This window comes from Ranitomeya variabilis, chromosome 5 (genome assembly GCF_051348905.1).
Source record: "Ranitomeya variabilis isolate aRanVar5 chromosome 5, aRanVar5.hap1, whole genome shotgun sequence".
NCBI classification, from domain to species: Eukaryota; Metazoa; Chordata; class Amphibia; order Anura; family Dendrobatidae; genus Ranitomeya; species Ranitomeya variabilis.
Window position 1 is genome coordinate 679,585,432 of NC_135236.1, and position 15,972 is coordinate 679,601,403.

General features: G+C 39.0%; 1 protein-coding gene across 1 annotated transcript in view; it reads left to right on the top strand.

Moving 5' to 3' along the window:
• LOC143777059 (sodium- and chloride-dependent betaine transporter-like) overlaps nt 1–13,728 on the top strand; it is a 29,025-nt gene extending 15,297 nt beyond the window's left edge. Inside the window, exons 8-15 of the mRNA XM_077267000.1 lie at nt 9,208–9,311; nt 9,482–9,606; nt 9,965–10,077; nt 10,579–10,716; nt 11,790–11,892; nt 12,228–12,328; nt 12,767–12,937; nt 13,106–13,728. Of these exons, the coding sequence (XP_077123115.1) occupies nt 9,208–9,311; nt 9,482–9,606; nt 9,965–10,077; nt 10,579–10,716; nt 11,790–11,892; nt 12,228–12,328; nt 12,767–12,937; nt 13,106–13,255 (1,005 nt within the window). The 3' untranslated portion in view covers nt 13,256–13,728. The remainder of the gene's footprint in view (nt 1–9,207; nt 9,312–9,481; nt 9,607–9,964; nt 10,078–10,578; nt 10,717–11,789; nt 11,893–12,227; nt 12,329–12,766; nt 12,938–13,105) is intronic.
• The last annotated feature ends 2,244 nt before the right edge of the window (nt 13,729–15,972 follow it).

The following is a 15,972-nucleotide window of genomic DNA, read 5'->3' on the forward strand; positions in this document are numbered from 1 at the left end:
ACAGGAACCAGATCGGAAGAGGAAGGCAGCTTAGGCAAAGGAACCAAATGGACCATCTTGGAGAAGCGATCACATATCACCCAGATAACGGACATGCCCTGAGATAGCGGAAGATCAGAAATGAAATCCATGGAGATATGAGTCCAAGGTCTCTTCGGGACAGGCAAGGGCAAGAGCAAACCGCTGGCACGAGAACAGCAAGGCTTAGCTCGAGCACAAGTCCCACAGGACTGCACAAATGACCGCACATCCCTTGACAAGGAAGGCCACCAAAAGGACCTGGCCACCAGATCTCTGGTGCCAAAAATTCCCGGGTGACCTGCCAACACCGAGGAATGAACCTCGGAAATTACTCTGCTGGTCCACTTATCCGGGACAAACAGTCTGTCAGGTGGACAAGACTCAGGCCTATCAGACTGAAATCTCTGCAACACACGTCGCAGATCCGGAGAAATAGCTGACAAGATAACTCCATCTTTAAGAATACCAACAGGATCAGTGACTCCAGGAGCATCAGGCACAAAGCTCCTAGAAAGAGCATCGGCCTTCACATTCTTTGAACCTGGTAAATACGAGACAACAAAATCAAAGCGGGAGAAAAACAATGACCAGCGGGCCTGTCTCGGATTAAGGCGTTTAGCAGACTCGAGATACATCAGATTTTTGTGATCAGTCAAGACCACCACACGATGCTTAGCACCCTCGAGCCAATGACGCCACTCCTCAAATGCCCATTTCATGGCCAACAACTCCCGATTGCCCACATCATAATTTCGCTCGGCAGGCGAAAACTTCCTAGAGAAAAAGGCACAAGGTTTCATAACAGAGCAACCAGGGCCTCTCTGCGACAAAACGGCCCCTGCCCCAATCTCCGAAGCATCCACCTCAACCTGAAAGGGAAGTGAGACGTCAGGCTGGCACAAAACAGGCGCCGAAGTAAACCGGCGTTTCAACTCCTGGAAAGCCTCCACGGCAGCAGGAGCCCAGTTAGCTACATCGGAGCCCTTCTTGGTCATATCCGTCAAAGGTTTCACAATGCTAGAAAAATTAGCGATAAAACGACGGTAGAAGTTAGCGAAGCCCAAGAACTTCTGAAGACTCTTAACTGACGAGGGCTGAGTCCAATCAAGAATAGCTCGGACCTTGACTGGGTCCATCTCCACAGCAGAAGGGGAAAAAATGAACCCCAAAAAGGGAACCTTCTGTACACCAAAGAGACACTTTGAGCCCTTGACAAACAAAGAATTTTCACGCAAAATTTTAAAGACCAACCTGACCTGCTCCACATGCGAATCCCAATTATCAGAAAAAAACAAAATATCATCCAGATAAACAATCAAAAATCTATCCAGATACTTCCGGAAAATGTCATGCATAAAGGACTGAAAAACTGAAGGCGCATTGGAGAGCCCAAAAGGCATCACCAAGTACTCAAAATGACCTTCGGGCGTATTGAATGCGGTTTTCCATTCATCACCTAGCTTAATGCGCACAAGGTTGTACGCACCACGAAGGTCTATCTTGGTGAACCACTTGGCACCCTTAATCCGGGCAAACAAGTCAGACAACAGCGGTAAAGGATACTGAAATTTGACAGTGATCTTATTTAAAAGCCGATAATCAATACAAGGTCTCAAAGATCCGTCCTTTTTTGCCACAAAAAAGAATCCCGCACCAAGAGGGGAAGAAGACGGACGAATATGTCCTTTCTCCAGAGACTCCTTGATATATGAACGCATCGCGGTATGTTCAGGTACCGACAGATTAAACAGTCTTCCCTTAGGAAATTTACTGCCTGGGATCAAATCTATAGCACAGTCACAGTCCCTATGAGGAGGCAGTGCACTGGACTCAGACTCACTGAAGACATCCTGATAATCAGACAAATACTCCGGAACTTCCGAAGGCGTAGAAGAAGCAATAGACACAGGCAGGGAATCGTCATGAATACCACGACAGCCCCAACTAGACACTGACATAGCCTTCCAGTCCAGGACTGGATTATGGGTCTGTAACCATGGCAGCCCTAAAACGACCAAATCATGCATTTTATGTAAAACCAGGAAACGTATCACCTCGCGGTGTTCAGGAGTCATGCACATGGTAACCTGAGTCCAATACTGCGGTTTATTTGCTGCCAATGGTGTAGCATCAATACCCCTAAGAGGAATAGGATTTTCTAATGGTTCAAGAGTAAAACCACAGCGCTTATCAAATGAGAGATCCATGAGACTCAGGGCAGCACCTGAATCTACAAACGCCATGACAGGATAAGATGACAGTGAGCAAATCAAAGTTACAGACAGAATAAATTTAGGTTGCAAATTACCAACGGTGACAGGACTAACAACCTTAGCTATACGTTTAGAGCATGCTGAGATAACATGTGTAGAATCACCACAGTAGTAGCACAAGCCATTCCGGCGTCTATGAATTTTCCTCTCATTTCTAGTCAGGATTCTATCACATTGCATTAAATCAGGTGTCTGTTCAGACAACACCAAGAGGGAATTTGCGGTTTTTCTATCACATTGCACCGAATTAGGTGTCTGTTCAGACAACACCATGAGGGAATTTGCGGTTTTGCGCTCCCGCAACCGCCGGTCAATTTGAATAGCCCGTGCCATAGTATCATTCAGACCTGTGGGAATGGGAAAACCCACCATAACATTCTTAATGGCTTCAGAAAGGCCATTTCTAAAATTAGCGGCCAGTGCACACTCGTTCCAATGTGTCAGCACGGACCATTTCCGAAATTTTTGGCAATACACTTCAGCCTCGTCCTGCCCCTGAGACATAGCCAGCAAGGCCTTTTCTGCCTGAATCTCAAGATTGGGTTCCTCATAAAGTAAACCGAGCGCCAGAAAAAACGCATCAAGATCAGCCAATGCCGGATCTCCTGGCGCCAGCGAAAAAGCCCAATCCTGAGGGTCGCCCCGTAAGAACGAAATAACAATTTTTACTTGCTGAGCAGAATCTCCTGATGAACAGGGTCTCAGGGACAAAAACAATTTACAATTATTCACGAAATTCCTAAACTTAAACCTGTCTCCGGAAAACAGTTCAGGAATCGGTATTTTAGGTTCTGACCTAGGATTTCTGATAACATAGTCTTGTATGCCTTGCACACGAGTAGCCAGCTGGTCCACACTTGTAATCAAGGTCTGGACATTCATGTCTGCAGCAAGCATAGCCACTCTGAGGTAAAGGGGAAGAAGAAAAAAAAAAACTCAGAATCTTCTTTCTTATAATCCCTCTTCTGCAATGCATTAAACATTTAATACTGGCCTGGCAAACTGTTATGACCCCAATGGCGAGGGTCTCAGAGGAACGTGGAAGTCTGCAGAATACAAAAATCCAGCTCATAGGGCAGTGGTAACTGGGTTGACCATATATCTACTCCTAACGCCAACACTAGAAGTAGCCGGGGATCATTCCTACGTTGATTCTAGATGACACGCGCCAGCCGGAGAATCTAGCTACCCCTAGTAGAGGAAAACAAAGACCTTTCTTGCCTCCAGAGAAGGGGACCCCAAAGCTGGATAGAAGCCCCCCACAAATAATGACGGTGAGGTAAGAGGAAATGACAAACACAGAAATGAACCAGGTTTAGCACAGAGAGGCCCGCTTACTGATAGCAGAATAAAGAAAGGTAACTTATATGGTCAACAAAAACCCTATCAAAATCCACACTGGAAATTCAAGAACCCCCGAACCGTCTAACGGTCCGGGGGGAGAACACCAGCCCCCTAGAGCTTCCAGCAAAGGTCAGGATATAGATTTGGAACAAGCTGGACAAAAATACAAAACCAAAACAAATATCAAAAAGCAAAAGGCAGACTTAGCTGATATAACTGGAACCAGGATCAGTAGACAAGAGCACAGCAGAGTAGCTCTGATAACTACACTGCCAGGCATTGAACTGAAGGTCCAGGGAGCTTATATAGCAACACCCCTAACTAACGACCCAGGTGCGGATAAAAGGAATGACAGAAAAACCAGAGTCAAAAAACTAGTAACCACTAGAGGGAGCAAAAAGCAAATTCACAACAGGCAGTATTATAGTAGTTATATTCTTGTACATAGGAGCAGTATTATAGTAGTTATATTCTTGTACATAGGGGGCAGTATTATAGTAGTTATATTCTTGTACATAAGGGCAGTATTATAGTAGTTATATTCTTGTACATAGGAGCAGTATTATAGTAGTTATATTCTTGTACATAGGGGCAGTATTATAGTAGTTATAGTCTTGTACATAGGAGCAGTATTATAGTAGTTATATTCTTGTATATAGGGGCAGTATTATAGTAGTTATATTCTTGTACATAGGGGCAGTATTATAGTAGTTATATTCTTGTACATAAGAGCAGTATTATAGTAGTTATATTCTTGTACATAGGGACAGTATTATAGTAGTTATATTCTTGTACATAGGGGGCAGTATTATAGTAGTTATATTCTTGTACATAGGGTCAGTATTATAGTAGTTATATTCTTGTACATAGGGGCAGTATTATAGTAGTTATATTCTTGTACATAGGGGCAGTATTATAGTAGTTATATTCTTGTACATAAGAGCAGTATTATAGTAGTTATATTCTTGTACATAAGGGCAGTATTATAGTAGTTATATTCTTGTACATAGGAGCAGTATTATAGTAGTTATATTCTTGTACATAGGGGGCAGTATTATAGTAGTTATATTCTTGTACATAAGGGCAGTATTATAGTAGTTATATTCTTGTATATAGGGGCAGTATTATAGTAGTTATATTCTTGTACATAGGGGCAGTATTATAGTAGTTATATTCTTGTACATAAGAGCAGTATTATAGTAGTTATATTCTTGTACATAGGGACAGTATTATAGTAGTTATATTCTTGTACATAGGGGCAGTATTATAGTAGTTATATTCTTGTACATAGGGTCAGTATTATAGTAGTTATATTCTTGTACATAGGGGCAGTATTATAGTAGTTATTTTCTTGTACATAGGGGGCAGTATTATAGTAGATATATTCTTGTATATAGGGGCAGTATTATAGTAGTTATATTCTTGTACATAGGAGCAGTATTATAGTAGTTATATTCTTGTACATAGGGGCAGTATTATAGTAGTTGTATTCTTGTACATAGGGGCAGTATTATAGTAGTTGTATTCTTGTACATAGGGTCAGTATTATAGTAGTTATATTCTTGTACATAGGAGCAGTATTATAGTAGTTATAGTCTTGTACATAGGAGCAGTATTATAGTAGTTATATTCTTGTATATAGGGGGCAGTATTATAGTAGTTATATTCTTGTGTATAGGGGCAGTATTATAGTAGTTATATTCTGTACATAGGGGCTGTATTATAGTAGCTACCGTATATTCTTGTACATAGGGTCAGTATTATAGTAGTTATATTCTTGTACATAGGGGCAGTATTATAGTAGTTATATTCTTGTACATAGGGGTAGTATTATAGTAGTTATATTCTTGTACATAGGGGGCAGTATTATAGTAGTTATATTCTTGTACATAGGAGCAGTATTATAGTAGTTATATTCTTGTACATAGGGGCAGTATTATAGTAGTTATATTCTTGTACATAGGGTCAGTATTATAGTAGTTATATTCTTGTACATAGGGGCAGTATTATAGTAGTTATAGTCTTGTACATAGGAGCAGTATTATAGTAGTTATATTCTTGTATATAGGGGCAGTATTATAGTAGTTATATTCTTGTACATAGGGGCAGTATTATAGTAGTTTTATTCTTGTACATAAGAGCAGTATTATAGTAGTTATATTCTTGTACATAGGGACAGTATTATAGTAGTTATATTCTTGTACATAGGGGCAGTATTATAGTAGTTATATTCTTGTACATAGGGTCAGTATTATAGTAGTTATATTCTTGTACATAGGGGCAGTATTATAGTAGTTATTTTCTTGTACATAGGGGGCAGTATTATAGTAGATATATTCTTGTATATAGGGGCAGTATTATAGTAGTTATATTCTTGTACATAGGAGCAGTATTATAGTAGTTATATTCTTGTACATAGGGGCAGTATTATAGTAGTTGTATTCTTGTACATAGGGGCAGTATTATAGTAGTTGTATTCTTGTACATAGGGTCAGTATTATAGTAGTTATATTCTTGTACATAGGAGCAGTATTATAGTAGTTATAGTCTTGTACATAGGAGCAGTATTATAGTAGTTATATTCTTGTATATAGGGGGCAGTATTATAGTAGTTATATTCTTGTGTATAGGGGCAGTATTATAGTAGTTATATTCTGTACATAGGGGCTGTATTATAGTAGCTACCGTATATTCTTGTACATAGGGTCAGTATTATAGTAGTTATATTCTTGTACATAGGGGCAGTATTATAGTAGTTATATTCTTGTACATAGGGGTAGTATTATAGTAGTTATATTCTTGTACATAGGGGGCAGTATTATAGTAGTTATATTCTTGTACATAGGAGCAGTATTATAGTAGTTATATTCTTGTACATAGGGGCAGTATTATAGTAGTTATAGTCTTGTACATAGGAGCAGTATTATAGTAGTTATATTCTTGTATATAGGGGCAGTATTATAGTAGTTATATTCTTGTACATAGGGGCAGTATTATAGTAGTTATATTCTTGTACATAAGAGCAGTATTATAGTAGTTATATTCTTGTACATAGGGGCAGTATTATAGTAGTTATATTCTTGTACATAAGAGCAGTATTATAGTAGTTATATTCTTGTACATAAGGGCAGTATTATAGTAGTTATATTCTTGTACATAGGAGTAGTATTATAGTAGTTATATTCTTGTACATAGGGGCAGTATTATATTAGTTATATTCTTGTACATAGGAGCAGTATTATAGTAGTTATATTCTTGTACATAAGGGCAGTATTATAGTAGTTATATTCTTGTACATAGGAGCAGTATTATAGTAGTTATATTCTTGGACATAGGGGCAGTATTATAGTAGTTATAGTCTTGTACATAGGAGCAGTATTATAGTAGTTATATTCTTGTATATAGGGGCAGTATTATAGTAGTTATATTCTTGTACATAGGGGCAGTATTATAGTAGTTATATTCTTGTATATAGGGGCAGTATTATAGTAGTTATATTCTTGTATATAGGGGCAGTATTATAGTAGTTATATTCTTGTACATAGGAGCAGTATTATAGTAGTTATATTCTTGTATATAGGGGCAGTATTATAGTAGTTATATTCTTGTATATAGGGGCAGTATTATAGTAGTTATATTCTTGTACATAGGAGCAGTATTATAGTAGTTATATTCTTGTACATAAGAGCAGTATTATAGTAGTTATATTCTTGTACATAGGGACAGTATTATAGTAGTTATATTCTTGTACATAGGGGGCAGTATTATAGTAGTTATATTCTTGTACATAGGGTCAGTGTTATAGTAGTTATATTCTTGTACATAGGGGCAGTATTATAGTAGTTATTTTCTTGTACATAGGGGGCAGTATTATAGTAGATATATTCTTTTATATAGGGGCAGTATTATAGTAGTTATATTCTTGTACATAGGAGCAGTATTATAGTAGTTATATTCTTGTACATAGGGGCAGTATTATAGTAGTTGTATTCTTGTACATAGGGGCAGTATTATAGTAGTTGTATTCTTGTACATAGGAGCAGTATTATAGTAGTTATAGTCTTGTACATAGGAGCAGTATTATAGTAGTTATATTCTTGTATATAGGGGGCAGTATTATAGTAGTTATATTCTTGTATATAGGGGCAGTATTATAGTAGTTATATTCAGTACATAGGGGCTGTATTATAGTAGCTACCGTATATTCTTGTACATAGGGTCAGTATTATAGTAGTTATATTCTTGTACATAGGGGCAGTATTATAGTAGTTATATTCTTGTACATAGGGGTAGTATTATAGTAGTTATATTCTTGTACATAGGAGCAGTATTATAGTAGTTATATTCTTGTACATAGGGGCAGTATTATAGTAGTTATATTCCTGTACATAGGGGCAGTATTATAGTAGTTATATTCTTGTACATAGGAGCAGTATTATAGTAGTTATATTCTTGTACATAGGAGCAGTATTATAGTAGTTATATTCTTGTACATAGGAGCAGTATTATAGTAGTTATATTCTTGTACATAGGGGCAGTATTATAGTAGTTATATTCTTGTACATAGGGGTAGTATTATAGTAGTTATATTCTTGTACATGGGGGCAGTATTATAGTAGTTATATTCTTGTACATAGGGGCAGTATTATAGTAGTTATATTCCTGTACATAGGAGCAGTATTATAGTAGTTATATTCTTGTACATAGGAGCAGTATTATAGTAGTTATATTCTTGTACATAGAGGCAGTATTATAGTAGTTATATTCCTGTACATAGGGGGCAGTATTATAGTAGTTATATTCTTGTACATAGGGGGCAGTATTATAGTAGTTATATTCTTGTACATAGGGGCAGTATTATAGTAGTTATATTCTTGTACATAGGGGGCAGTATTATAGTAGCTATATTCTTGTACATAGGAGCAGTATTATAGTAGTTATATTCTTGTACATAGGGGCAGTATTATAGTAGTTATATTGTTGTACATAGGAGCAGTATTATAGTAGTTATATGCTTGTACATAGGGGGCAGTATTATAGTAGTTATATTCTTGTACATAGGGGCAGTATTATAGTAGTTATATTCTTGTACATAGGAGCAGTATTATAGTAGTTATATTCTTGTACATAGGAGCAGTATTATAGTAGTTATATTCTTGTACACAGGGGTAGTACTATAGTAGTTGTATTCTTGTACATAGGAGCAGTATTATAGTAGTTATATTCATGTACATAGGGGCAGTATTATAGTAGTTATATTGTTGTACATAGGAGCAGTATTATAGTAGTTATATTCATGTACATAGGGGCAGTATTATAGTAGTTATATTCTTGTACATAGGGGCAGTATTATAGTAGTTATATTCTTGTACATAGGGGCAGTATTATAGTAGTTATATTCTTGTAAACAGGGGGCAGTATTATAGCAGTTATATTATTTGATATAAGTAGTAGTGTTCCTCTACTTTTGATTATTGTTTAGTTTGTTTCTTATTTGGTTTACATATAAATACAGTTTTGCACATATGGCTTTGTGTACATTTTAGAACTAATTTATTTTCTGCCGTAGGTCTGGATAGACGCTGGGACGCAGATCTTTTATTCCTTAGCAATCACTATGGGGTTCACTATTGGCATTGGTAGTTATAACTCCTATAGTTACAACTGCTATAGGTAAGTGTACGGCGGTGATACAGCTATACACAGGCAATGCTTTGGGGGCCGTGGGGGGAGAGGACCTAAAACTTCATGTAACTTCACAGCTGAATGTCATGTAAAGCTATTAGAATGTCACAATAAAATAATAGTTAAAGTAAATATTTTTTTTTCTTTTATTACTGCAGGGATTGCATCATTTTGTGCTTCTTTGACAGTCTCACCAGCTTCTTGGGAGGTTTTGCTATTTTCTCTGTTTTGGGCTTCATGGCGCAGGAGCAGGGGGTCCCAATATCTGAAGTTGCTGAGTCTGGTAAGAAAAAATTCAACCTTTGTGGGAATCAATAAGAAACACAACATCCTACCTGCTATATAACAGACTACTTCTTCATGGCGCACAGCCATATTTGTCACTTTATGGATCAGAATGAACCAGAAGACTTCACATACCTCACAACATCACCAATAATAATGCTATATAGAATATTAATGTGAATGTGCTGCAGTTTGTTTAAAAGAAGACAGCAGCATTATGAATGCAGCTCTGGATGTGACTAGTGTTCAAGAGGTGATGAATACATGACAAATTCTTTTTCTATACATTGCATATGACATGCCCTGTGGATGGCGGTCGGTGTGTACATGTGGGGTAATAATATGGCTTGTTACAGGTCCTGGTCTGGCTTTTATCGTGTATCCTAAAGCCGTAACGATGATGCCGGTGTCCCAGCTCTGGTCCATTCTCTTCTTTATCATGGTGATTCTCCTTGGGCTGGACAGTCAGGTACCGAATATACACAAAGGGCCCCAGACATGAAAAACATGGCTCAGATTAAACCTTTACAGGCAGCTATGTCCTCCTTTTGGAGATTACCTCCTTTACAAGCAGATATGTCCTCCTTTTGGAGATTACCTCCTTTACAAGCAGCAATGTCCTCCTTTTTCAAACTAACCTTATAGAAGCTGTATTTGCCTCCCTTTATGCAATGTTCATTATACAAAGTAACATCTTATTACTTGGCTGATATAACAAGATTCAGTCGTAGGTAAAGTTCAACATCCTGGTTGGAGGTTTACTTATGGTGAATTTATGAGTATAATAGATGAATCAATTCTCCCATTGCATTCTGTGGACCAGTGAGTCGACAAAATGGCAATATCCATCCCATGAAATCAAACTTTCATGGCTTTTCCTAAGGACTTGGAAACAATTTAGCATTGTGGGAAGTTGTTGGATTTTTTCTGTTTTAGATAAGTTCATACTGATATTTTTCTCTTGTTACAGTTCATTTACGTTGAGGCTCTCTGCTTGTCCATTATTGATCGTTATCCCACAGTCCTGCGTAAGGGGTACAGAAGGGAGATACTTATCCTAATTATATCTGTAGTCTGTTTCCTGTTCGGTCTGCCTATTGTTACTCAGGTACATATCATAGCCAGTCTGCATAGTTATTCCCTTTTCTTGAATCGCTTCATGTTTACATGTTTTCTCTCATGCTGCACCTATTCTCTCGAAAGAGTAAATTTTTAGGTTTCCTCTCATGCTGCAACTATTCCCTGGGAAACCTATACACCTCACGGTGCACATATTCTATTGGAAATTTATATTATCAGGTTTCCTTTTATGCTGCATCTATTCTTCGGAAAGCCTAAATTTTCAGGTTTCCTCTCATGCTGCACCTATTCTCTGGAAAGTGTTTACTCTCAGGTTTTCTCTTATGCTGCCCCTATTCTCTGGAAACTACATTTTCAGCTTTCTTCTAATGCTGCACCGAGTTTTTAGAGCTGTTCATACTTGCATGGTTTATCTCGTTTTTGCAACTCTCAATATGTCCAGGTCCAAAGCAAATGCACAATATGTGTCTGCAATGGGTTCATAGAAAGGGGGCTTAATTTAGATTGACCCCTTATTATTCTCTATGAATCATGTGATCTCACTGCCATTCCTACGACATTTGCTTGGTCTACCTAAAGGAACATCGGTCATCATTCTTTTTGGACTGAATGTTTTCATTTTAGGCATCTTTATTTTTTGTGCCAAATACATTATGGCTTTTGTGCCATTTTCAAGCTCGTTTTTCAGTCCTCATAATTTGGGGGGTTTGCTCGAATGGTTTCATTATCCAGAGGTTTTCGGCTAATTTATCATTTTCAATTTTCTTGAAATTATTTTTCTTTTATCTGTCTAAATTTTAACTTTTAAGTAGCTGAAGACTAACATCAAACTTTTTCACTGCTCTTTAAAGGACCTCTAAAAAGTCTCAAAAGAGCAAAATAAAACATTTATATTTACCCAAAATTCAATGAAACTCTTGCACAATTTTGAAGAATTTGGCACAAAATTCACCAAGAAAAACAGAAAGAGAAGACAAAAACATGCCAAAATAATACAAGTGATGAACTGGGGCCATAGTCTTATGTGTCCTATAAGGTATTGGAAGTAAACGATCACCAGCCACCAGTCCCTGCCATCATACAACCCTCTATGTTTTACAGGGAGGGATATACATATTCCAGCTCTTTGACTACTTTGCTTCCAGCGGAATCTGCCTCCTTTTTTTTGGGGTAGCCGAGTGTATCTGTATAGGATGGGTGTATGGTGAGTATTAATACTACCCAGGTACCAGTATGGTGAGGGGCATGCAAGTCAACCTTTCTGCCGGGGGTATTCATGAAGCCCAGCTAGTGGCCAGGCTTCATGGGATATCATCAATGTAATTATATAGTGCAATATTCTAGTATTGTAGCATATACACTGCAGTACAAACAATTGCGGGTTTATATCCCCTAGGGAGACCAAAAAAAAGGGAAAATTGAAAAATTAAAAAAGTGAAAAGTATATAAAAGATTGAATCAATTTCTTTATCCCAATTCAAAAATAAAAAAACAAACATTTTCACTGTCATGTATTGCGTTTTCACTTTATGTTTGTAGGGGCGAATCGCTTCTACGACATCATACAAGATATGATCGGGTACCGCCCGTGGCCCGTGATGAAGATATGTTGGGTGGCTGTGACCCCGGCTGTTTGTGTGGTAAGAGGCAACAGTCTTGTGACTTCCCCGTGTGCCTCCACCAACATAGTGAGGATGATTGACAGGAACTGCATGTATTATGTATGGGATCATTATTTGGGCACCATATAGCTATGTGTTTTGCCTGTCGAGCTGATATTACTCTGTATATTGTATGGAAGTATTACTAACACCAATAGAGCGGGGCTCCTCACAGTCTTTGTGGCCAGGGACCCCCATATACCCTGCTCGGGCCATGATGAGGGCATGTCTGGCCATTTTGTCAGGTACACGAAGGGTCTCAACCTCCAGCATCCACAATAGTGTCCATCGTCCATGTTGTAAAAAATAATATACAGAGGTTACAGAGTCATAATTAGAGGTGGTGTCAATATTTCAGAAAACTCCACCCCCGAGGAGTCACTTTCCTGAGTTTTGATTGGTTCTTTTTCTCTGCAGGCAACATTCCTCTTCTCATTAATCAGATATGTTCCCTTGAAGTACAATAACTACTATATGTATCCACCATGGGGTTACGCCATCGGGTGGCTTATGTCCATCGCTTCTATGATCTGCATTCCTCTATACGCCATCTATATAGTCCTGAGGTCGAAAGGGTCCTTGAAGGAGGTAAAGTGTTACCATAAAGACATTGCAGTGACCGTACTTACCATAACACAAACGCTGCCTATTGCTCTACCCGTTGTCTTATTTCAGTAAGCAAATGAGACAAATGGATAGAAAGAAGGATGTGACGACTTGACTTGACTCTAATTTCCTGTACTTATTTCTCTGCAGAGATTACGTAAAGTAGTCACCCCAGCTGAAGACCTCCCTCAGCCTAAAGTAAGCGTCCGTCCAACCAATACCTGGTCCATCTGTATGAAGCGGAGATCCAAGACACTTGATATAAACTGTGAAGCTCCCTCACAGAACGCTTGCCAATAATTTCGGGATTTGGAGGACGTCATCATTTTGTAGGACAGAATATGGCAGGCTTATATTCCCACATCTCCAGGAGGAACATCACTCTCAAGATTTGCTTTTGGGGAATTGCCCTCAGAACTGTCTTCATGAAACGTTTAAAAGGTTCTCAGGAAATGTAATGTTGATGACCTATCCTCGAGTTATATCAAGAATATGAAATCGATGGAGGTCAGACTTGTGGCATTGTGCAGTGGCTGTGGGTGGCAGCGCCAGTCTAGTTCCATTGACGTGAAAAAGATTGAGCTTACAGTTCCATTTAAAGCCCTCTAAACGGAGCTGAGCCTTCTCTAGAGCGCTGTGGCCCCTGAACTTGACTGATTGGTGGGAGTTACTGGGATTCGGACCACCACCGATCTGATATCGATTACATAGTCTCTGAGCTCTGGATTAGATAACTTCAGCTCCGACCTTAATGAGAAATGTATTAATAAATTAGTCAGCACTGAATTTTCACCTATTTTCATGCGTTGTGTCATCATTTCAGTTGGCTAGCAAGTTGCGGTATCAAAGTGTTATACGGTTATACGGCTTTGTGTATTTTCTTATATTATAAACATGAGGACTAAACATTATAGGTCAAGGGGATACTGCTAGAAACAGGGGCCAGAAGACTGCAGTGTCTGGTTTCATGACCTCCTGCATATGTTAGAAGTACTCCATCATCGAATTAAACAGTGCAGTTTTTTTTTCCTTGCTAGCAGTGCATGGGTTAATCTGTTCAGTTGGACCTCTGGGAGATTTCCTGCTTGGATTGTCTCAGCTGTTCAGGGTTGGCCACTTCCCTCTGCTATATATGCTTGCCTCTGGCTCTTAGGGATTGCCAGTGTTTGTTCTTACTGCCTGGTTCTGGAGTTGGATTTGTTGTTTGTGGTTGGAGGTAGCATTTGGAGATTGGTCTCGAGATGGTTGCTTGGAGATTTTTCTGTGTGCACATCCTCATCCTCTCCTGATTGGTTTCTCCTTCATTTAACTCCGCTGTTTCCCACTTTGTTGTTTGGTGAGTGTGTTTTGTATGGTTAGTATTTTAATGTTTCTCTATCCGTCTTGGTTGTCTGTTTAGTGTGTGCCTATACACTTCAGCTTCCCACTCCCTGGGTGGGGGAGGGGACAGATCAGGGTAGATATAGGAGCATAGCAAGGAACGAGAACATGGCATCTCCACCTTTAGGAGTAATCTGGTGCACAGGGATAGACTAGGGCACCCCTACTTCTAGGGACCTGGTAAGCTTCCAAAGTCTCAACATCATCATTGCATTAACATTGGCCCATATATTTTTGATCCATCATGGACCCAGAGTATGCTCTGGCAGGGCAACTGCAGCAACTCAGCCTAGAGGTGGCAGACTTACACACCGTTGTTTTGCGATGCCCTAACACCTCAGGTTTAAGGCCTACGGTTCTCGGGCAACCCCTCATGGAGACCCAAATCGCTCTACTGGATAGGTTTTCTGGGGGTCGGGATAAGTTTGTTTTCAGGGAAGCCTGTAAACTTTGTTTTTATGCCCTCAATTCTCAGTATACGTAAGAGCAACCAATAATGCATGTTTGTATTATGGTAGATGTGTGGTGACTGGTGAATTGGCATTTGATTCTTATTAGATATGACATAGAAGACATTCATTTGGTCCACTTTAGGGCAAATGAGGATGGAACAAGGACTTTAAAAGGTCTGAAATCCCAGTTTGCAACTCATCATAGCTCCAGCCCCCTGAGGAAGCCTGTCAAGGCAAAACTTGTGGGGTGGCTATGACTGATTTTTTGCTGCTTGAATGATTTTTGTTCACAGCAATAACACAGATACTTACCTTATGAATTATTTTATAGCCACGAGCTGCAGCCATGGCCGATCAGTTTAGACTACTAGAGATTGACAATTATTGCAGGCGATAGGAAATCTAATCTAAATAGAAGGAAAATACAGGATGACTTTTGCAATTTTAAAGTCAATCTTATTGATCACTTTTTAATTTGAAATTTAATAAAAGTCATTTACTTAATTATGAAAAACTGTATATTAGTAAAGTTAATGAACAACTAGACAGGGAAATTACTGAGATCCAACAATTACCCACCCATTTTGTACTTAAAGGGAACGTGCCGCGATTCTTAATTTTGCATTAATAATCAATTATTTTTAAAACAAAATTTAATGTACCATTTTATTAGTTTTTCATTTTTTTGATTTTTACTTTAACCACTGGGGGCTGCCATTTTCATTTGGGGGGTGTAAATGTATGAGCACGACACTTACGCATTTCAAATATGGCAGCCCCCGGGCATAAGAGACAGCGGTAGGATGGAGACTACATCTCTTGTATTCAGGCTGCTCCTCTTGCCTCTAGCTGTGACCTGGGCAGGCCCCCAGGCTGTCCATGTCCCAGCTGTGGGAGGAGATCTTGGCCATCTTTTTCTCGGCTCCATTTTCCCAGTCATCGCACAAATTGCTAAGTCAGTGCAAGCGATAACAGGAGCCAGCAGGGGGAGGAGGAGGCAGGGAGCGGAGGTGCGGGGCTTGGTGAGTATCTGCTCACCACCGACCCGTTCAGAGCACACAGAAGACGCAGCATTGCATGGGAGCTCAAGGAAGGTGAGTAGAAGAGTTTGATTTTTTTTCTTTGCATTGAATATATGAGGGACATATACCAGGATGGAGGCCATATACCAGGATGAGGACCATG